This window comes from Gavia stellata, chromosome 6, assembly GCF_030936135.1.
Source record: "Gavia stellata isolate bGavSte3 chromosome 6, bGavSte3.hap2, whole genome shotgun sequence".
Taxonomy (NCBI): Eukaryota; Metazoa; Chordata; class Aves; order Gaviiformes; family Gaviidae; genus Gavia; species Gavia stellata.
The window spans coordinates 3,754,171-3,771,423 of NC_082599.1; the positions used below are offsets into that span (position 1 = coordinate 3,754,171).

The 17,253-nt window shown below is 43.6% G+C and overlaps 1 protein-coding gene across 2 annotated transcripts in view; it reads right to left on the reverse strand.

Annotated features, from left to right (window-relative positions):
- Positions 1-15,055: 15,055 nt before the first annotated feature.
- The window catches only part of NKTR (natural killer cell triggering receptor), a 42,269-nt gene continuing 40,071 nt past the window's right edge, over positions 15,056-17,253 (reverse strand). The window contains exons 15-16 of one of the 2 annotated variants that reach the window (XM_059818549.1): positions 16,700-16,799; positions 15,056-15,064 (exon numbers count right to left, since the gene is read on the reverse strand). In XM_059818549.1, the coding sequence (XP_059674532.1) occupies positions 15,056-15,064; positions 16,700-16,799 (109 nt within the window). Of the gene's footprint in view, positions 15,065-16,699; positions 16,803-17,253 lie in introns of both variants that reach the window. The other variant, XM_059818548.1, reaches the window with a different exon arrangement.

Sequence of the window (17,253 nt, forward strand, 5' to 3'; positions counted from 1 at the left end):
AGGAGAAGACCCCTGAGGCGCCCAACCGAGGCTCATCGGGATGGCGACCACCTCCCAGACCCGCTTCTGCCCCCACCATTCGTGCAGACGCCATCCAAAATGTCAAGAGCAAATGAATTCTCTTCTGCCACCCTCAAAGCAGAGAAACACAACGGCTCCAAATGGCATCGGCCACGCAACAGCGGGGCTGGGGGTGTCCCCGGAGCCCCCAGGCTGCTCCAACTTCATCCCACCTTCCCGGCTCTTTTCCTTTTCCTAACCACTCCCTTTTGCAGACATAAATGTGGTAACGTCTTGCACTTGTTTAGACTCTGCTTCGGTTGCCGTGCGCAGTAACTTCTTCCAGATGTGTACGGCTCTTTGCATAATGTCGCCGTAGCCACGTCCTGCCTGCGCTGGGTTTATTTAATTTTTTTTTTTTTTTTAATGCCCTTTCTTGCTCTCAACCCTGTTCTGCTCTATAGGAAAAAATCCTGGCCGACGCCACCAGCACCTCTCCCCTATCAGAAAGCTTTTCGTGAGATGAGTGTTTGGCCCGTCCAGCATGTCTCCTACCCTGGAAACATTTCCAAAAGCTACATAAGCTCCTGGAAAACACCCGACTGACACGCAGCCAGCGCCGGGGTGAGGGTGAGATGAGGCCAGAGGTGGGAGCCGGAGATTTAAGCTCTGCTCTGGAGCCCAAATCCCTGAGGCACCTTCATGGATGCGGCAGAGGGGACCAGGTTGCTCCAGAGCTTGGAGCCCTCATAGCTCTGAAGCACACAGGTCTGCGGGGATGGTCAAAGCCCTGATGCCACTCTGTTGGGCTGGCCATGAGGTCCTTGCCTGTTGGGGTATGCTGAGCCCACCTCTCACATGGGGACTTGGCCTTTGCCAGCCGCAGTTTTTCCTTCCTGATGCAGGAGAAGCTCTTCCCACAGTGGCCGTTGCCACCAATGCAAGGAGAAATGTCCTGGAAGGGGCACAACCAATGACACGTTTGGGTGAAACACTTTATTTGACCCGAGTGACTACAGCAACGTTCCTAAGAGACGAAACACACGTGGTTTCGTTGGCCACATCTACCCACAGGCTCACTGAAACAGCTTCCCGAAGCTCCCAGCAAATCCCACCCAACCACGTTTGGTGGGATCCCACCCAACCTGGTTTGGTGGCTTTGCTGCGCAGGACAGGCAAGTTGGTCTTGCGTGTGACCGATGCAGCGCAGGGGCTGTCCTAACCCACTCAGACCACCTCTTCTCCTGCTCCTCATCCCACCGTGCCAGGGCCAAGCAGGGTGAGACGCAAGATGCTTCCTCGTAGGTTAAGGTTAATGGGGCACATGGACAACTGATCTTTTGTGGGAGCTTCTTTTCTTCAGCTGCTGGGATTTCTGAAAGGGGGTAACTCCAAGCTATCAGTGTCTTCATGCAAAGATGTGGAAGGTCTGGAGTCTTCCTGAGAGGTGGCTCTGCTGTATCTTGCATAGACACATCACAGGGGAGAATGACCAACGAAAGGGTGATGGGGGTCCAGCTCACCACAGAGGGATCTGGAGGTCCAGCGTTCAGTTCAGTCGCTGTAGGGAACAGATTCTCCAGCAAGAGGGAAGCTTTGGAGAAACTGGTAAATGAGGAGCACGTGGAGGGAGGCCCTGGTGACACGGGAGAAGTGCTGGGTCTCTTCCTCGCCTCTCTCCAGCAGTGTGGTGCCCACAAAAGGGACATCTCCTGTAGCTTTCCCTCTTCCTCTCTCTCGCTGGGCCATGAGCTGGAAACCCAGTGCCTCCCCAAGGTCATAAGGGGTCTTAAAACGAAGGACCAGTCACAACAATACAGGGACTGGAAAACATTTAGGGAAACCGGGAGAGGTTCATTATTTCCTTGGTATAACTGATCCCCAAGATTCAATTTACATTTCCATAGCTTCGGTCTTCTCCAGGAGAAGCGTCAGCGAGGACAAGGGACAAGAAAAAAGCTGATACCCTGTAATAGCTCAGACAGCTTTGAGTTTGTGAGGACCCACGCAAGAGCCCGGAGGTATTTATGATGTGTAGACGTGGCGCTTAGGGACATGGTTTAATTGTGGACTTGGTAGCGTCAGGTTAATGGTGATCTTAAGGATCTTTCCCAACCTCAGTGATTCTATGATTCCGTGAAGAATCAAGTGGACCTGGAAGGGTATCTCCAAGGTGGTACCACATCCTCTCGCTGGCTGCGTTTGCCTGGGCTGGATTTACTGCTTTAAGTACAACAACCGTGCTCTGCTGAGCACCTTCTGTAGGCTGGAAGTCCCATAGATGCTCCAGGAGATGGTGTCCACCCTTCCTGAGGCAGCGCTGAGCCCCCAGCACGTCAGGGCATGCACGTGCTTGGGTAGAGCAGGAAGGGGAAGAGCCCTCCAGCTTGCCCTGGCCTCACCCACGGGACGTAGGATGGAGGCTGGGGACATGGTCAACCCTTTGGGGATGTCTCACGGGCTTGGCAACTGCTTTCCACTCAGCAGCTGGTTTTGTGAGCAGGCGTATGGATCATGGAAAAGAAGGGATCAAATCAGGCCAAGAGAGAGAGAAAGAAAAAAAAAAATAGGGAAAGCAAGAACATTCCTGGAGGCTCTCTGGCCTCTCTCCCTCCAACCTCCTGAGAGGAGGAGGGAGACAAAACAAAAGGCACAAGAAAAGAATGAGCCAAAGCAGCATTAACACGAGGGTTGCAAGGTCTAAAGCAAGCAGCGTCGTGATGCAACAGGGCAGGCCCCTTCCCAAAAGCCCGGCAGCTCTCGGAGGACCCGGGGGTCCTGCAGAAAACGCTGCCCTTTTATGGCCAGGCGAGGAGGGCCGTGGCACGGGAGCCTGCCCTACTAAGGGAAAACGTCTCCCGCTTAAGTGTTTGCAATGAGAACACCCACAGCGTGAGTATAGACAAGCTCTCAAAGGATGCCTGAAATACTGCTGCTTCGCGTTGACCCCAATTCTTCTTTTTTTTTTTTTATTTTAAGGTTTTTTTCTCCCCCCCCTTCTTTGATTTCTCACTTCTGCCTCCAAACTGGGAAAAAATAATAAATTAAAAACACCAGAAAAGTCATTACGCCGGCAGGGCTGGCTGGTTTCAGGTGACACCCTCACATCAGGGTGTGGGGATCAGGTTCAGAAAGGTCGTCCGAGGACACGGGTGAAGCCCCCGAGCAGGCAGACCTTCGCGCGGAAGACGGTCTCCTTCCCACAGGCAGCTGCTGGCGGGCGAGCGGCGGCCGAGCCGGTGTTTATCCTCCCCTGCGCGGTGGAAGGGCTGCGATCCAAGCTGGGGAAGACGTCATTACTCCACTCTTAAACACGACGGCACGTGCCAAGTTCATCCATCCGCCGCTGCAAATCACAGCCCGGGCTGACCCCGCATCTCGCTGCCCGGGAAGGAGCCATCACCTCCTGAAGCTGCAAAATATACCTTGTCCCAAGACAGATGGTATCTTGCTTTTGAGGGATCACAAGTCCACTGGAAACAGCTTTTTCTCTTTGGTTGGCGGAGGCAGGGAGGGGAATCTACGTTGCAAATAAGACCCTGACCCATCAGAAAGCCCAGCGAAGCTCCTGAATTTTCTCTGTTTTTCATACACCTAGTAATTTGCCCAACCACAGGTATCTGCTGGATCCAGCAGCAGCTGGGTTTTAATTCTCAGAGGAGCTCCTATTGGATTCCAGGTCCTCTTTTCTACCAGTTTTGTAATAATCAGGTTTAATTTTATACGTGGTAATGCCAATATTAGGAAGTTTACTTACAACCCTTGAATTATAGCACAGTGATGAGAAGATGCAAGTATTAAAGAAAAATTGCTTGGAGGAGGAAGGTGGAGGACCCCCCCCCCCCACTTCCAGATTCCCTGCAAAATATCTAGCTTATTTTACCCCTAGAAAAGAAAGCGTAGGTTCGTGGATTTATGTTGGATGTTACAATGGTTCAATGTCTTGCTCAAAGCAGGGGGTTTCTCATCTTTTTATTTCCTCACTGCTTGCTCAGCGCTCAATCCCAGGACGTGGACCAACGAGGAGCCTTAACCCGTATCATTCACAGCCCAACCACCTGCCCTGCTGCTGGACACCAAGAAATACTTACTGGGTACCGAAAGCCATAGCGAGGTGAGGCTGTGATGTGTCGCTTCACACTGCCCGGCTCAGCATGGCTTTAGTCTCTTTGCATCTGTTGGGCGGTGTCGGTGTTGACAGACATCAGCTCATTAGCAGCGGGACTCGTTAGGATGGGTGCTGCAAAAACCTGGCCTGCTTGTCCCTGGGATGAGTTACAGCAGAGGACAGAGCATTGCCAGGTCTTCGTTTTGGGGGAAAAAGGGCTCATGTCGAGCATTACTTAACCATAGGTTTTAAGATCGAGGCCCCTGCACTGGACGCATCAAGCAAGCCAAGCCAAGCAAGCCAAGCCAAGTTGTCCTCGCTGCTGTTGCGTTGGAGAAACGATCTCTATTAAGAACTTGACTTGGCAGTTTCAACATTCTGGGGAAAGAAATATTTTTATTCTGCCACCAGGTCTTTCTCCAGCCATTATTGGCTACCGCTTTGCTACGTGATCAATTTAACTCCTGTTATATTCAGGGCACTGGACAAAAGTAAATTCAATAAAATGTAACCTTTTTTATCAAAAAGCATGTGGAGTCTATGTTCTAGGTGGGAAAACCACAGGATTTTATAACTTTTTTTTTTTTTAAAGCACTTGACAAGACCTTTAAAGAAACTAGGTTGCCACAGGACTGGAGAAAAGGTCCTTTTATTGCTCGAAAGCTGGTTAAAAGACAAGCAGCAAAAGGTAGGGCTTTAACAGTCACTTTTCAGGATGGAAAGGAGTCCATGGTGTGGCTCACCAGAGACTGAGTGTGGGCTTTTTCAACATCCTCATCAGCAATCTGGAGGAGTAAGAGCAGACCCACATCTCCATGTTTGCAGGCGAGCACTTCCAAGGTCATCAAGTGCCACACCGGTGGGAAGCAACTCCAGAAGGCTCTCAAAAAAAGAAAAAGCAGAGAAAAAAGTTTCAAATGAGCTTTGGTATAGGGATACATAAAGTCTGGAGGAAAAAGGTCTAAACCAGGCTTGTGCAATGCTGAGGTTGGAACCGGTAGCTAGAGCTGAGATCTTGGATTGCCACCAGCAGCTCTCCGAAATCACTGGCTCAGTGTGCAGCCAAGGTGTGTTCAAGGTGGCAGCCAAAAAGAAAAAGCCAAGAAATTGTTATTTCTCTGCCTTCCCTGAGCACGTCCAATGCTCAGGGCTTCGCTTTGCTGCTGCAGAAAACCCGGTGCATCCGCATTTCGACTACTGTGCGTAGTCCCGATCTCCAAGAGGAGTACGATGGTGTTGGAGAAGCAGAAAGAAGAACTAAAATGACTAGCGGGATGGGGCAGCTGCTTTACAAGGCGAGGTGAAAAAGTCAGGACCCTTCAACCTGGAGAAGGGAGGGCTGTTGGGACCTTATGAGCAAGGTACAGCAAATCGTGAAGGCAATGAATACAGTAAATGCAAAACTATTACTCAAATGAGTAGCAGCTCGGTTTAAAACAAATAAAGTTCTCATTTAGTCAGCAAGTTGGCGCAAGAGCCAAATACATTAACTGATTCAAAGAAGGGCTGAAGAAATTAATGGGCAATAGGTCTGCCAACAGGTATTAGAGAGAATCGGCAGGCTGGTGCCCACCAACGCCCATGATGCTGATCGTGGGAGAGCAGAGGGGAAGGAACTAAAGATACTGCCTTGCATGATCTCCTGAAATATTATCTCCTGTCACTACTGGAAAAGACTATTAGGCTAGATAAACTTACAGGAAAATGGGGCAGTTTACTGGACCAGATTCTCCCAAATCCAGTGAGAGGTGCTTAGATCATTACTTTTCACCTCTAGACTTCATCAAGAACAAGCAATAAGCTTCAGTCCTTACCTGATCCATAGCTAAAGTGTACGTGAAACGGTTGCTGCATTGCATTGTGCAAAGTTAAGGACCAAACACCTGCGGCAGCTCAGAAATGCTTCGGTGTCACCCACAAGTCACATTTGCAGCGCAGCGATGGGTTTGCTTGTTGACGAGCCAGGTGTGAAAGCTGCACGGGTCTTCCCAGCACGGGGCTTGCAGTTCAAAGGCATCTTTACATATCAAAGGATAACGCGGTAAGAAACAGCATTTCATTAGTCAGGAAGTTATAAATTGGTATCTTGATTGAAATAATTATCAAGAATTACAGGAAATACCCGGAGATGCATTTATATTCAAGAGTCTCCAGGGAGTAGGGGAGACTTCGCCCCAAACAGGAGTTTCTGCTCAGGAGCACGTCAAAATGAAGTCTCATCTCTCAGACCCACCACATTGGTCCTGCCTGATGGCTTCAGTCCTCGTTTCTGAGAGCTCGGTGGGACATCGGGAGTTGAGACCAAGTAAGTGCTAGATATTAACTGCTTCTTCTATATCAGTCTCCAACTTTGCTCTAACTTTTACCTGTTTTCGTAGGGGAAAAACCCCCATATTCTTACTTTTTCCTTAGATAATCTTGAGCCTGGAGTGGTTTTTAAGACTGGTACTCGGTGGAGTGGCAAAGCAGATACATCAGAACTGCATTAATTTCAAAGCCCCTTCACTCCCCTCTGGCTTTTGTGTCCCTGGAATCCATGGGGAACCTTTCCATCACGATAGGGGTATAAATTGGTAATGTGAAAGACAAGAAACCATTTTATTCAGTAAATACTCATACACAGAAAAAACAGTGATTTTTTCCTCCTCTGCCTAAGCCATGGAAAATAATCCCCCAAACAAAAATGTCTCTAGGGTAAAGACCACATAGAAATAGTCTGGTTTATATTAGTGCTAAAGAAAAATATTAAACGCTGGTATCTGTGCTAGTATCCTCGATTCAAGGAGGAATTGTAGAAAGATACTCAGCAGAGAAGGTCACAGGGGTGAAGTGGAGGCCTGGAAAAGATGTCTTAGGGTGAAAAGCTCAGAGAGCGTGCACCATCACTCAGTTTTTCAAAGATAAAGTTACAGGGCGGGTTAGAAACACGGTCTCCAAGGGCAACTATGGAAAACAAGCAACGGACACCTTCAGCCAAGGTTTTGTAAGACCCGACATCCAGAAGCTCAAGTCAGACAAGCTGAAGTTCAAATTAAATTCAGACGCCAGCCCCTGCTCACGTCCCTGCATCCCCAGCGCGGCCGCGCTGGCGTGGCTGGAAGAGGAAAGATGGTGGGGAGAGATGACCCGAAGCCGAAGAAAAGCAGTGCTGGAAGGAGGGAACGTCGCTCGGAGGAGTTATTTATGATCCGCCGGGAAACCGAAGAGATACACAGCCTGGGAGTCCCTGGGGATCTGTCCCAGGCCTGGTACTGCTCAAAATATTTTTTTAATAATTACTTGCATGAATAGAAAATTTGCTTCTTACAGCTGCAAATGATACCAAGCCGGGAGGGACTTCAAGTACTTTGGAGGATGGGCTGGAACTTCAAAACAATCTTGACACATTAGAGAAATATCCTGAAAAAAAAAAAAAATAGGCTGTAATTTAGTAGAAACAAAGGGAAAACTTGCTGCTTGTGCAAGAACAGTTGAGCTGCAGAGCACAGCACGGGCAGGGAGCGGGTGAGCCGGGATGTGGCAGCGCATCCCTGCCTGGACGCGAGCAGCCCTCCTCACGCTGTTGCAGAAGCAGCAAACCCCAGGCAGGGACACGTAAACGTCGCCTGCAGGACACGCGAAGTGATGCTTTAGATGCACGTGGCACCGTCAAGCCTCGGCTGGAGTATGTTGTCCGTTTGGGTATGGTGATTTGGGAAGGTTATGGGCTGGTTGCAGAGTCCGGGAGATGGTCAGATCTAAGAAGTTCCAAAAAAAACCCCAGAAAAAACCCCAACAACCCCCAAAACCACCCCAAAAAAACTAAAGGACTTGGAGCTATTTAGCCCAGAGAAGACCAGATTTGGGCAAGAGATAGTACAACCCTTTCCCAAGTATTTACGGTGGCCTTTTTTTCTCCTACTTAAATATTGAAGGAGAAGGAAAAAGGTCATTCTCTTCCTTTCTAACTGCAAGAAGCAGCGATGGGCTTAAGTGGCAGCAAAGGAGCTTTAGTTTAGCCATCAGAAAATGTACTTCTTTATTTTTTTATTTTAATAGTGTGGATAGTTCAGGCAATTTTGGTTTTGGCACTTCAACTGTGAATCTCAGCGCTAGCAATTTTTTTTTTTTTTTACAGATAGGTTGGATACGAACGACTGAGATTTATAGAGATAGAGTTGATACTGCCTCTGGGAAGGAGGTGCTGAAAAGGTCCCTTTTTGCTCTATTCTCTGGCAAAAATGTTTTCTGAAAGGCATTGGTCCAAAGCTATTGATAGAAATGAAAGGCGATCGCGGGATCTGTGCAGTTTCCTGCAGGAAGTCTATAGGAAATCCAGCACTAACGCTGGATTTCACCATCAATACGGGGTGGGTTTTTTCGCAGGTGGAGCTGTTTCAATAAAAATTTTACTTTTTGGCTTTGTTTCCCCCCTCGTTTAATGGAAAAAGAAAGGAGGTGCGTATCACACTGCGCCTTGCTACACTCGGGAAATCTAAAACCACACCAAGTAGCAGAGGCACAACTAGGCAGGCTGCGTTCTGCACGTTATTAGTGCGTACTCCCAGATTCGCTCCTGTTGACCGAATTATCCTTAGACAGCTCTCATTTCTCTAATAACCAATCCCGCCGAGTTCAGTAGGGAATCGCATCTCGGCGGCACACTTGTGAGCTTTCTAGAGCTGAGAATTGCCCCAGATGACACAAGGTGGCTTTGGCGGTACGGAGAAACCGATGTCCATCTCAACGTCTTAGGTAACGCTCTACTGTCCAGAACATCTTTCCACGGATGAGAACATCAAGTGCTTGATATCCTCCCTCCCCCTCGTTTTTTTGACTTCTTAAAATGAATGACTGTTTGTCACAGGGAGGTTTAATCTTTGAAGAAGGGAGAGGTGAGGTCCAAGGTCAAGAGAGCTTCAGAGCATGGGTTGAAGGCGGTTGCTATTCAGCCAGAGTTGCAGGTCCTAGCAAAGTCAGAGGAACACAAGATATCTAGCATGTTCCCCAAAATTATGTCTAAGCCTCGGTGCCAAATAGCAATGCTGCTTGCAGAGCAGCCGCTGCTCTTACCTTTGTGCCTGTGACTACGGGCGACGTTAACAGCCCACGTGGAGGTCCCCTGGGCAGCACCGGTCATGGGCCACAATACGGACTGATTGGCCCCTACAGGGAAGACATGGAAAATAAATGAAGTGACCAGGGAAGCGTTGCTTGCTATTTCTCTGAAAATAGGAGCTAAGGACAGTCGATGAAGTTATCCAACTGTATGTTACAGTAGGAAAAAAAAAGAATTCCCCACCCCCAGTGTTATTTCTTTAAAAGGTGGAAGCCATCATGCTGCAGACCTCAGAAGCATAAAAGGATTAAAAAAAAAAATCAACTGCTTTATACAGCTATTATTAAAACACAGTGGTTCACATGCAGCCGTTGCAAAAGCCTGCTAAGTTTACTGAGAAAGGATCGCGTATTTGTCCTCTTGCTTTTCCTTTTCTTTATGTGCCTGCAACTTGGTTCTAACCGCTCCTACGCCACTTTTGTTTTAGGACCTCACTTCTTTTACACTGGGAAAGCTTTGCAGCTGGCTCTGCCAGAGCCTGGGGAGCACCTGAACCAGCCGTCCTCCCTATTTGAGGCTGCCCCTCAACTTGGCATGTCAGGCAGTTAATTGCTTTATTCCGAAACAAGGGGCATCTGGCTCGGCCATGGCGAGAGGACATGGAGGGTGGGGGTTTGCCAGGGAAGCGCTCGCCTCCTTTTCCCTTGAAGTTCTGTGACAGCGAGTATAAACATGTAAAATTGACATCGCTACACTGATTGAAAAAAGAAAAAGCTTTCTTTATGCCAAATACCTGGCCCTCTCACTAGAATGGGTTTGCTTTTTCATTTTTTCCTTAAACATATTTCTTCAACCAGCACTTGAAGACCCAAAAGCCGCTGTCGATTGATTCATCTCCCTGGCACGTTCCCAGAAGAGCCAGGTGGTTCTCCTGGAAGTGCAGCAATCGGCCCCTTACCCTCTGCCATTCCTGAGGACCTTTCCAATCCTTCTCCTGCTTTTCACTGCTCATTTTCCAAAATGCATCAGGGAGGAGTTACAGAGATGCTGCCCAAGTGATGGGACGGGCGGCTAAGGCACTAGGAGAGGGGGGGAACCTCTTCCGTGCCCTCTCTCACGGGGTGCACCATGAGCTGGAAGAAAAAGCAAGCCCAAGAGGAAGGGCAGCCCCTTCCTAGCTGAATTAAGGAGTTCATTAAGGAATTTTGCAGCCTAAGGCCAGGACCGGGACATAATGCCAGGGTGGGAGTTGCAGGTGTTCACAAGCTGCGTTGAGCTCAGCGCTCTCCATGTTAACCCATCCTTTGGGTAAGGACGTTGGATTTCTTGGGCTGCACCACGCTCTTTCAAGGATGGATACACACCACAGCAGAAATAGCAGTTAATACCAAATCAATGCCCACCCCCTCTTTGTGCATCCACTCTTACTTCCAAAATATTACCTTCATGAAAAAACAAAACCTAAAACTGCCACAGACTGTCTGATTTCACCCGTGCAATCTTATCTACTTCAGAGGGATTACATGGACAAAAATTAAATTCAAGACTGGGTCTCTTTAATTGTTTATATAATTTTTAAACAGTTTTAACTTACCACAGTTAAGCAGCTAAAGCATTTTAAAACCAGGTGGAAAATCACTACTGTTTCACCACCATATAAAAAAAATAATAATTATTTATATGGCTGTTAAGTAGGGGTGGAGCATGCAAAGCTTTATCTTCTCATCATTTAAATCCCAGGCAGCGTTCCGTTTGGAAATTACACCAGATGGATTCCAGAGTGCAGCTCAAGGTCATCTAAATACTGTGTTCTGCTCCCAACTGTAAGCATGATCATCATGAAGCACACAAAGCCATCAACAGAAATTTAATACACTGTCAGATACTTGGTGATCTTTGAAAGAGCATTTTAAATGCTTCTCACCCTCAAGTGAAAGGACACCAACAGCCCTTGTTTAAAAGCGATACAGCAGGAAGGAAATCTCTCTGCATGTCGGTATCATAGGAAAAGCGCATTTATGCTGTTGCTTTGTAAATATGTGCTTTATAAGAGCGAGTTGTTTGACAGCCACGTGGCTCATTTAATGCTCTTACTCTAGACAAGTCAAGTCACTCACCTGCAGCTGGAGACAGAACGCTTGCTCATACTGAGCTACACCACCACGATATTCTTTGTACTACGCAGCAGATAATCTATTGCTGAAACAACTGAAGACATACAGACCTAATCTCATCTAGAACCTCCCCCCGCCCCCCCCCTTTTTTATGAAATCACTTACACTTGTGTAATAATTTTACTACACTGCAGGATTTAAGTCTTGTTTTAAGAGAAAAATGTCACTAATGAGTAATACATACCCGGGTGTCAGCCACTCTATTTTTAACACTGCGTGCTCCAGCACAGTGCCCTGCCTCCAGCCTCCTCCCTGTGCTCCGGCTCACTGCCGGAGCCAGCTCATGGTGACGGTTGACCTCTGCGGTAGCACCCGGGAGCAGCCCCATCATCCTCATGTTTAACTTCTGCACAGAATATGGCTTTTGAAGCACAAAAAAAAGCAACATTATGCATTTAAGACAGGTTGTTGACTACCTCTCTTTAACAAGGAAGGCAGAAACTGTTTGCAGTGCAACACAGAGGTTGTCTAACATTTCTTACGCTATTGTTTTTGTCTGCTGTCTTTCGACATAGCCATTCACCCTTCCCCGACCTTAAATTAACTTTTTTTTCATCACTATAGCTCGTATCACCTGGACTTCCCACTTTTCCTGGCAAGGATTTCTCGTGTGTCCTCCTCAAGGGCAGTGCTCCGAAATTAGGGAAATGCCAGGTTAACTGGATCACGCTAAAGACTAAATCGAACAACAAGGAAAGACTTCCACTTGTCCTTTTTATCTTAGACCAAGACAATTAGCCTTTCCATTAGGACAAAGCCAGTATTTTCCAATGAAGTCTAGATTTTCTGGAACAGAAGGTCTAAAAGACTAATGGATTAGTCTGCTGAGCCATTACATCTGCTGACTTGAACTCATACCACATTTCCAATGTGCTACAGAAATGATATTTGGGAATGAGTATTTGGCGAAATAGTTAAACTCAGCACATTTGGAGATTTCCGTGTAGATCTGTTCAGTGTATCTTTGCACAAAGGATAGGAACCTTTTCTGTATCTTGAGGAAACGGCAAGACCTCAGATCACTTGGAAATTTCAAAATATTTGTTCCTCCAACGACTATTATGTAAACCCAGTACAGAGTCTTGCTGAGGAATCATTCTCTATGTAGGTCAGGAGAAGGAAAAGCAACTCATATGTAGTCTTGCAAAGGACAAAAGCGGATACAGAAATTGAAGTAGATTTTTAATTTTCCTGCCTGCTTCCCTCAAGCAGCAACGGATTTTTCCAGATGTAGAGAAAACAGCATTAGCAGATATGTACAAAAGTTTATTTTACAAACAGCAACTACTTTTCAATAACAAAATTGCAAAAACAGACCAACAGTAGAAAACCAGCTCAGGGGTACATTTTCTACCTGAAGCACAATTTAACAGACTTCACTAAGTAAAAATACTTCCCCCCCTGCTTCCCTCCCCAACCATCTACCAGATGGAATTTCTTTATAAAGCTTTAATTCAAGATATGAAATAGACATTAGTGACATTGCAGTAATTTTGGACAACTACGATTAATTGATTACTTTTTTCTAGCCTTAAAAATAAAACGTCAACTTAGATCTGAAATACGACAAGGTCTGATTCTGAAGCAATTTTTTCTCTAAAAAGGATTGAATGGGAATATTTATATTTCTATGTTCTGTTACACCACTAACCCACTAGTTCTATTTTCTCAGTAAGAGAAAAAAAAAGTTACATTTGTACTCAAAACTATGAAACTGCAACAAACATTATCTTGAGTTAGCAATGAAGTATTTGTTCAGGACTCCGATATGGCTGCTACTGTTACAAACGTGTCTGCAGATGTATACTGACTTGAGTAATAAATGTACTTAATGTTAAAAAATAGAAGCAGCTTACAAAATATTGATTTGAAAGGATTACGTGCACACACTTTTTCATTGCACTACAAGAGTAGGAAGGGTGTTAAGTCCAAAATTTTGGGTTCTTCTAGAAAGTGAAAAACCTGTACGACGAATTCAGTTTTCGGAACCTGTGTACAAACATCTTATTCAGCTGTCCATGGACAGAAATGGAGGGCATCATTACAGTCTTCAAACTTCACTTTGAATTTCCTTTTCATGTTTCAGAAGTGTACCAAAAGCTCATTTTGGATAGCTTAATTCAATCAAAGAGACAGTATGAATTGACGCCTAAGCAAGAAATTACCACTTTTAATTTTCAAAGCTGTTGGGTCCTGATGAGATTTAAAAAAAATAGTTTTCAATATTTGAAAACATTTGAGAAAATGAAAGTGTCTCAAGATATTACAGAAAGTCAGTAATGACAACTATTATAATACAACAGTACTCATTAGCTCTAATAAAGCTATGTTAGTCTGCTTTTTTTCACTACAGACCCCACTTTTCAGGTTACATTATGCCATTAAAAAACTGTTTCTTAGTACACAGCTTTCTAAACACTGAAAAACTTTACAAATTATTTTAAATCAACTCGATCAGAATATTGCAAAAATTACTCAACGCTCTTCAGCTTAAATCTATGGGTTTTTTGCAAACCATTTACCTGTAACATGGAGTAATTTTTGGTATTAAACTTTAAAGTATTGTCCATGCTTTTTTATCAGGCATACCAGTATTTTTGTAGTCGTATCCCTTTAACAATATATAGTTCAATATCTGCAGTATCAATATCCGATACTCCCTATGGCAAATGGGATACATCTACAGACCTTTTATAAAGGAACCATTATGGTTTGTTTTCTCAAAAAATTATCATCACATAAGTTTTTTTAAAAAGTGTTTTGAACAAACTCATGATATACTCAACGGTTTACAACATTCAACTTCAAAATGTGTTGAAGGATGCCAAGCACTGTAATACAAGTTGAAATGAAATTCAAAAAGTGTTTAGAAACACTTTTTTTTTTTAGACTCTTAAGAACATTGTTGTTTATCACAAAATTCACTTTGAAACATAAAAGTTTTGATCTTAATATCCAACTTGTCTAAACTCATTCATCACACTTTTGCTCACTGCTTGTCAGTTTGACCATGCCCATTGCCTATAACCTCACCCTCTTCAGCAGACTTCGGTAATATCACAGTACAGTAAGGATTAAGACAGAGCGGCAGTCTTTGTTTTCATCACCTAGCTGTTGCGTATATACTGTATATAATGCAATAATCAACAAAGACAGCATGGAACCCATCTTCCAGCATTAAAAAAAAGCGTTTTCATAAACTAGAAATGGCAGCCTTTGTAAGAAGTTTTCTTCACAGTTTTATAGTTGCTAGCAAATATTTAATAGTAACAGGCAGAAAGCCCTAAGGTGTTTATAAACATACTTGAAGACAGTACTGCTTGCTGCACCCAGAAAAGTGGTGGCAGGAAATTCACCTAAGTGTCATTCATGGCTTGGAAAATCCAATTCAAGGAAATAAAACTGACTTTTTTTCTGTTTTGTAAAAGTAGCATTTGACATAAAAAAAATTAAAAAAATCAGTTGAGTTGAGCGCAGGACTTCTCTCCATCAGTATACAGTCAGTCGAGTGAGTTCACTGTTAAATGGTAAAGTTTCAGCTAACTCAGTAAACACCCTTCAATGTCACTTGTGACACTGTCTAAACAGTTTTAACGTAACACTGAAAAAATTAAATACAGGTTCCATGTCAAAGAAGCATTTTCAGCTATATCTGCTGCTTTCACTGGGACTTCGATTGTTAGAGTAACTGCGATCACTTTCACTGTCAGAGCCGTAAGATCTACAAAGAAAAGATTAAAATTCCTCAAAATTGTATTTTGAGTAAAAAAAAATTGTCAAGACAGACACACATGAGACAAGAAGAAAACATACAAGTCTTTTACAGGATCATAATGAACACTTCAATTATATGCAATAAGGGACACTCAAAATTAAAATAATCATTAACTTCATATGATGAAAAAAACTGTGTAACTCAAGTTGTAACTACAAAATTTCTTGCTTTCTCTGACACAGCTAAGAAATCATCCAAAATAATTGTTTTTGTAAATGCTAATAGCTGGCTGAGAAGTATACTAACAAATATCATTTTACACTGCAAGCGTTTCTCAACTAAGATAATTACACAAATCCTTGCTTTATATATTGTAGCTTTTCATTTGAAGAAGGGTCTTAAGAATTAGTCCCCATAAGAACAACTGGAGTGTGCGAGTGTCTGCAGAGTGGAAGTTGTAGATTAAAATGTTTTGGCTTATTCGGAAGAATTCCAAGCTCAGCACCTGGCCAAACGTCAAGATAGAGTCCAGATGGTTTCAGAGAAGCCACAGGACATACTCAAATTACACAGAATAAACTTTCATTAGAGATTTTCTAGCCTCATGCCTGTAAGGAATGCTTTCTAAATGAAAGATGAGCATATCCTGATCCAACATTGTTTCGCTGAAGCTTCACAACATCCTAAAACAATGATTTTGTATGTCTATTTCCACACTCTTCATTAATTTCATTAATTTCCCCTCAAATACAAGATGAAAGTTGTCTTACTGTGAGAACTAGATGGGGAAATGGGTGAAAGCAAAGTCCATTAGGAGTTGGTACAAAGTTGTGAAAAAATGAGTATGAGGACATCAGAGGATGAAAATTTGCAGTAGCTTTAGAGATCTGCCCGATTTACCACTGACTAATATGGGACATATTAAAAGCTAAAAACCAAATCACCACTGATATTCACTATATCTGTCTATATCTATATATATCCTGTTCCACTTCTGATCTTTGTGAAATGTGCTCACTTACACCTATATAATTCCCCTGGACTGAGTAGAATAAAATCTATCCTAAATTCATCAGAAGCACACCGAACTCATCAGAAGCACACTGAACATTTTTTACCTGCAAATCCAAAGTAAGTTCTAGGAAGTTAAAAACTAATTCTGGATAGCACTGCAGCTTTTAATTTCCCTTCCAGATTTTTAAAATCCACTTTTGTAGCCTAACTAAAAAGAATTTACCATCCAATGGAATTCTTTGTACACCAGGTAGCTTTTAATCCAGAACAGGGCACTTGATTTAAATTTTGAGAGCTAGTTCATTGTAGTTTTTAAGAAACATTTAAAATTATTAAAAAACCCCAAACGGGCTTCTTTTGAATACATAAAATGAACTGGAGCCTTCTCAAATCCTTCTTATCCTAGTTTCTTCCCCATCCTCAAATTAAATATGTCAGAAATTCTCATTTCCTCACTCACACGCTTGCTCTGATTTTAATTGGTTTTAATTATTACTTTTGGTAACAATGTATTTTTTATGCTTGAGGGGAAAAAACCCATTAGCCTTCAAGAACATCGTAAATATGATACATCGTAAGTGTAAGCATGAACGCCGTAAGTATGAAGCAAATTCTTTTGCATAAAGTGTCAAAGTCATGCTAGCAAAAACGTACCTGGATCGCCTATCATAACTTCTAGATCTTCGATAGCTGTCACTTCTTTTACTTCTACTTCGACTTCTGCTATAGTAACTATCATACGTGTATGACCTACTTTAAATGGAAAAGAAAGTTATTGTAAATTTACAGTTTCTTGCCTAAAATGCTATTTATTTTAAATGTATGTTGTAAAGACATTTATATACAGAGATGAGTGGCTATAGAGAAATTACTTTTGAAGGATGTGGCAAACGGAATAATTCTACATTTTATGAAAGTTTAAATACAAGAACAAGTATCTTCAAAACAACAGTAAAAATCTCAAATTTATCAATCTAGAAAGAGACTTACTAAGCATTTAAAAAGTTTTGTTTTCTCTACAAATTGTAGATGCAGTAAAAATCTTGTTTGCTAATATTTCTGAAAACAAGTAACAAAGTGGTTCCATTTATAACTCAATTTTAACAATAAAGGGAAATGTGTTTACTATTACTTATCTCCTATCATCAGGTATAACTCTAATGCCAGGATGATTTAGCTATTTTCATCTTTTAAAAGTGTCTTA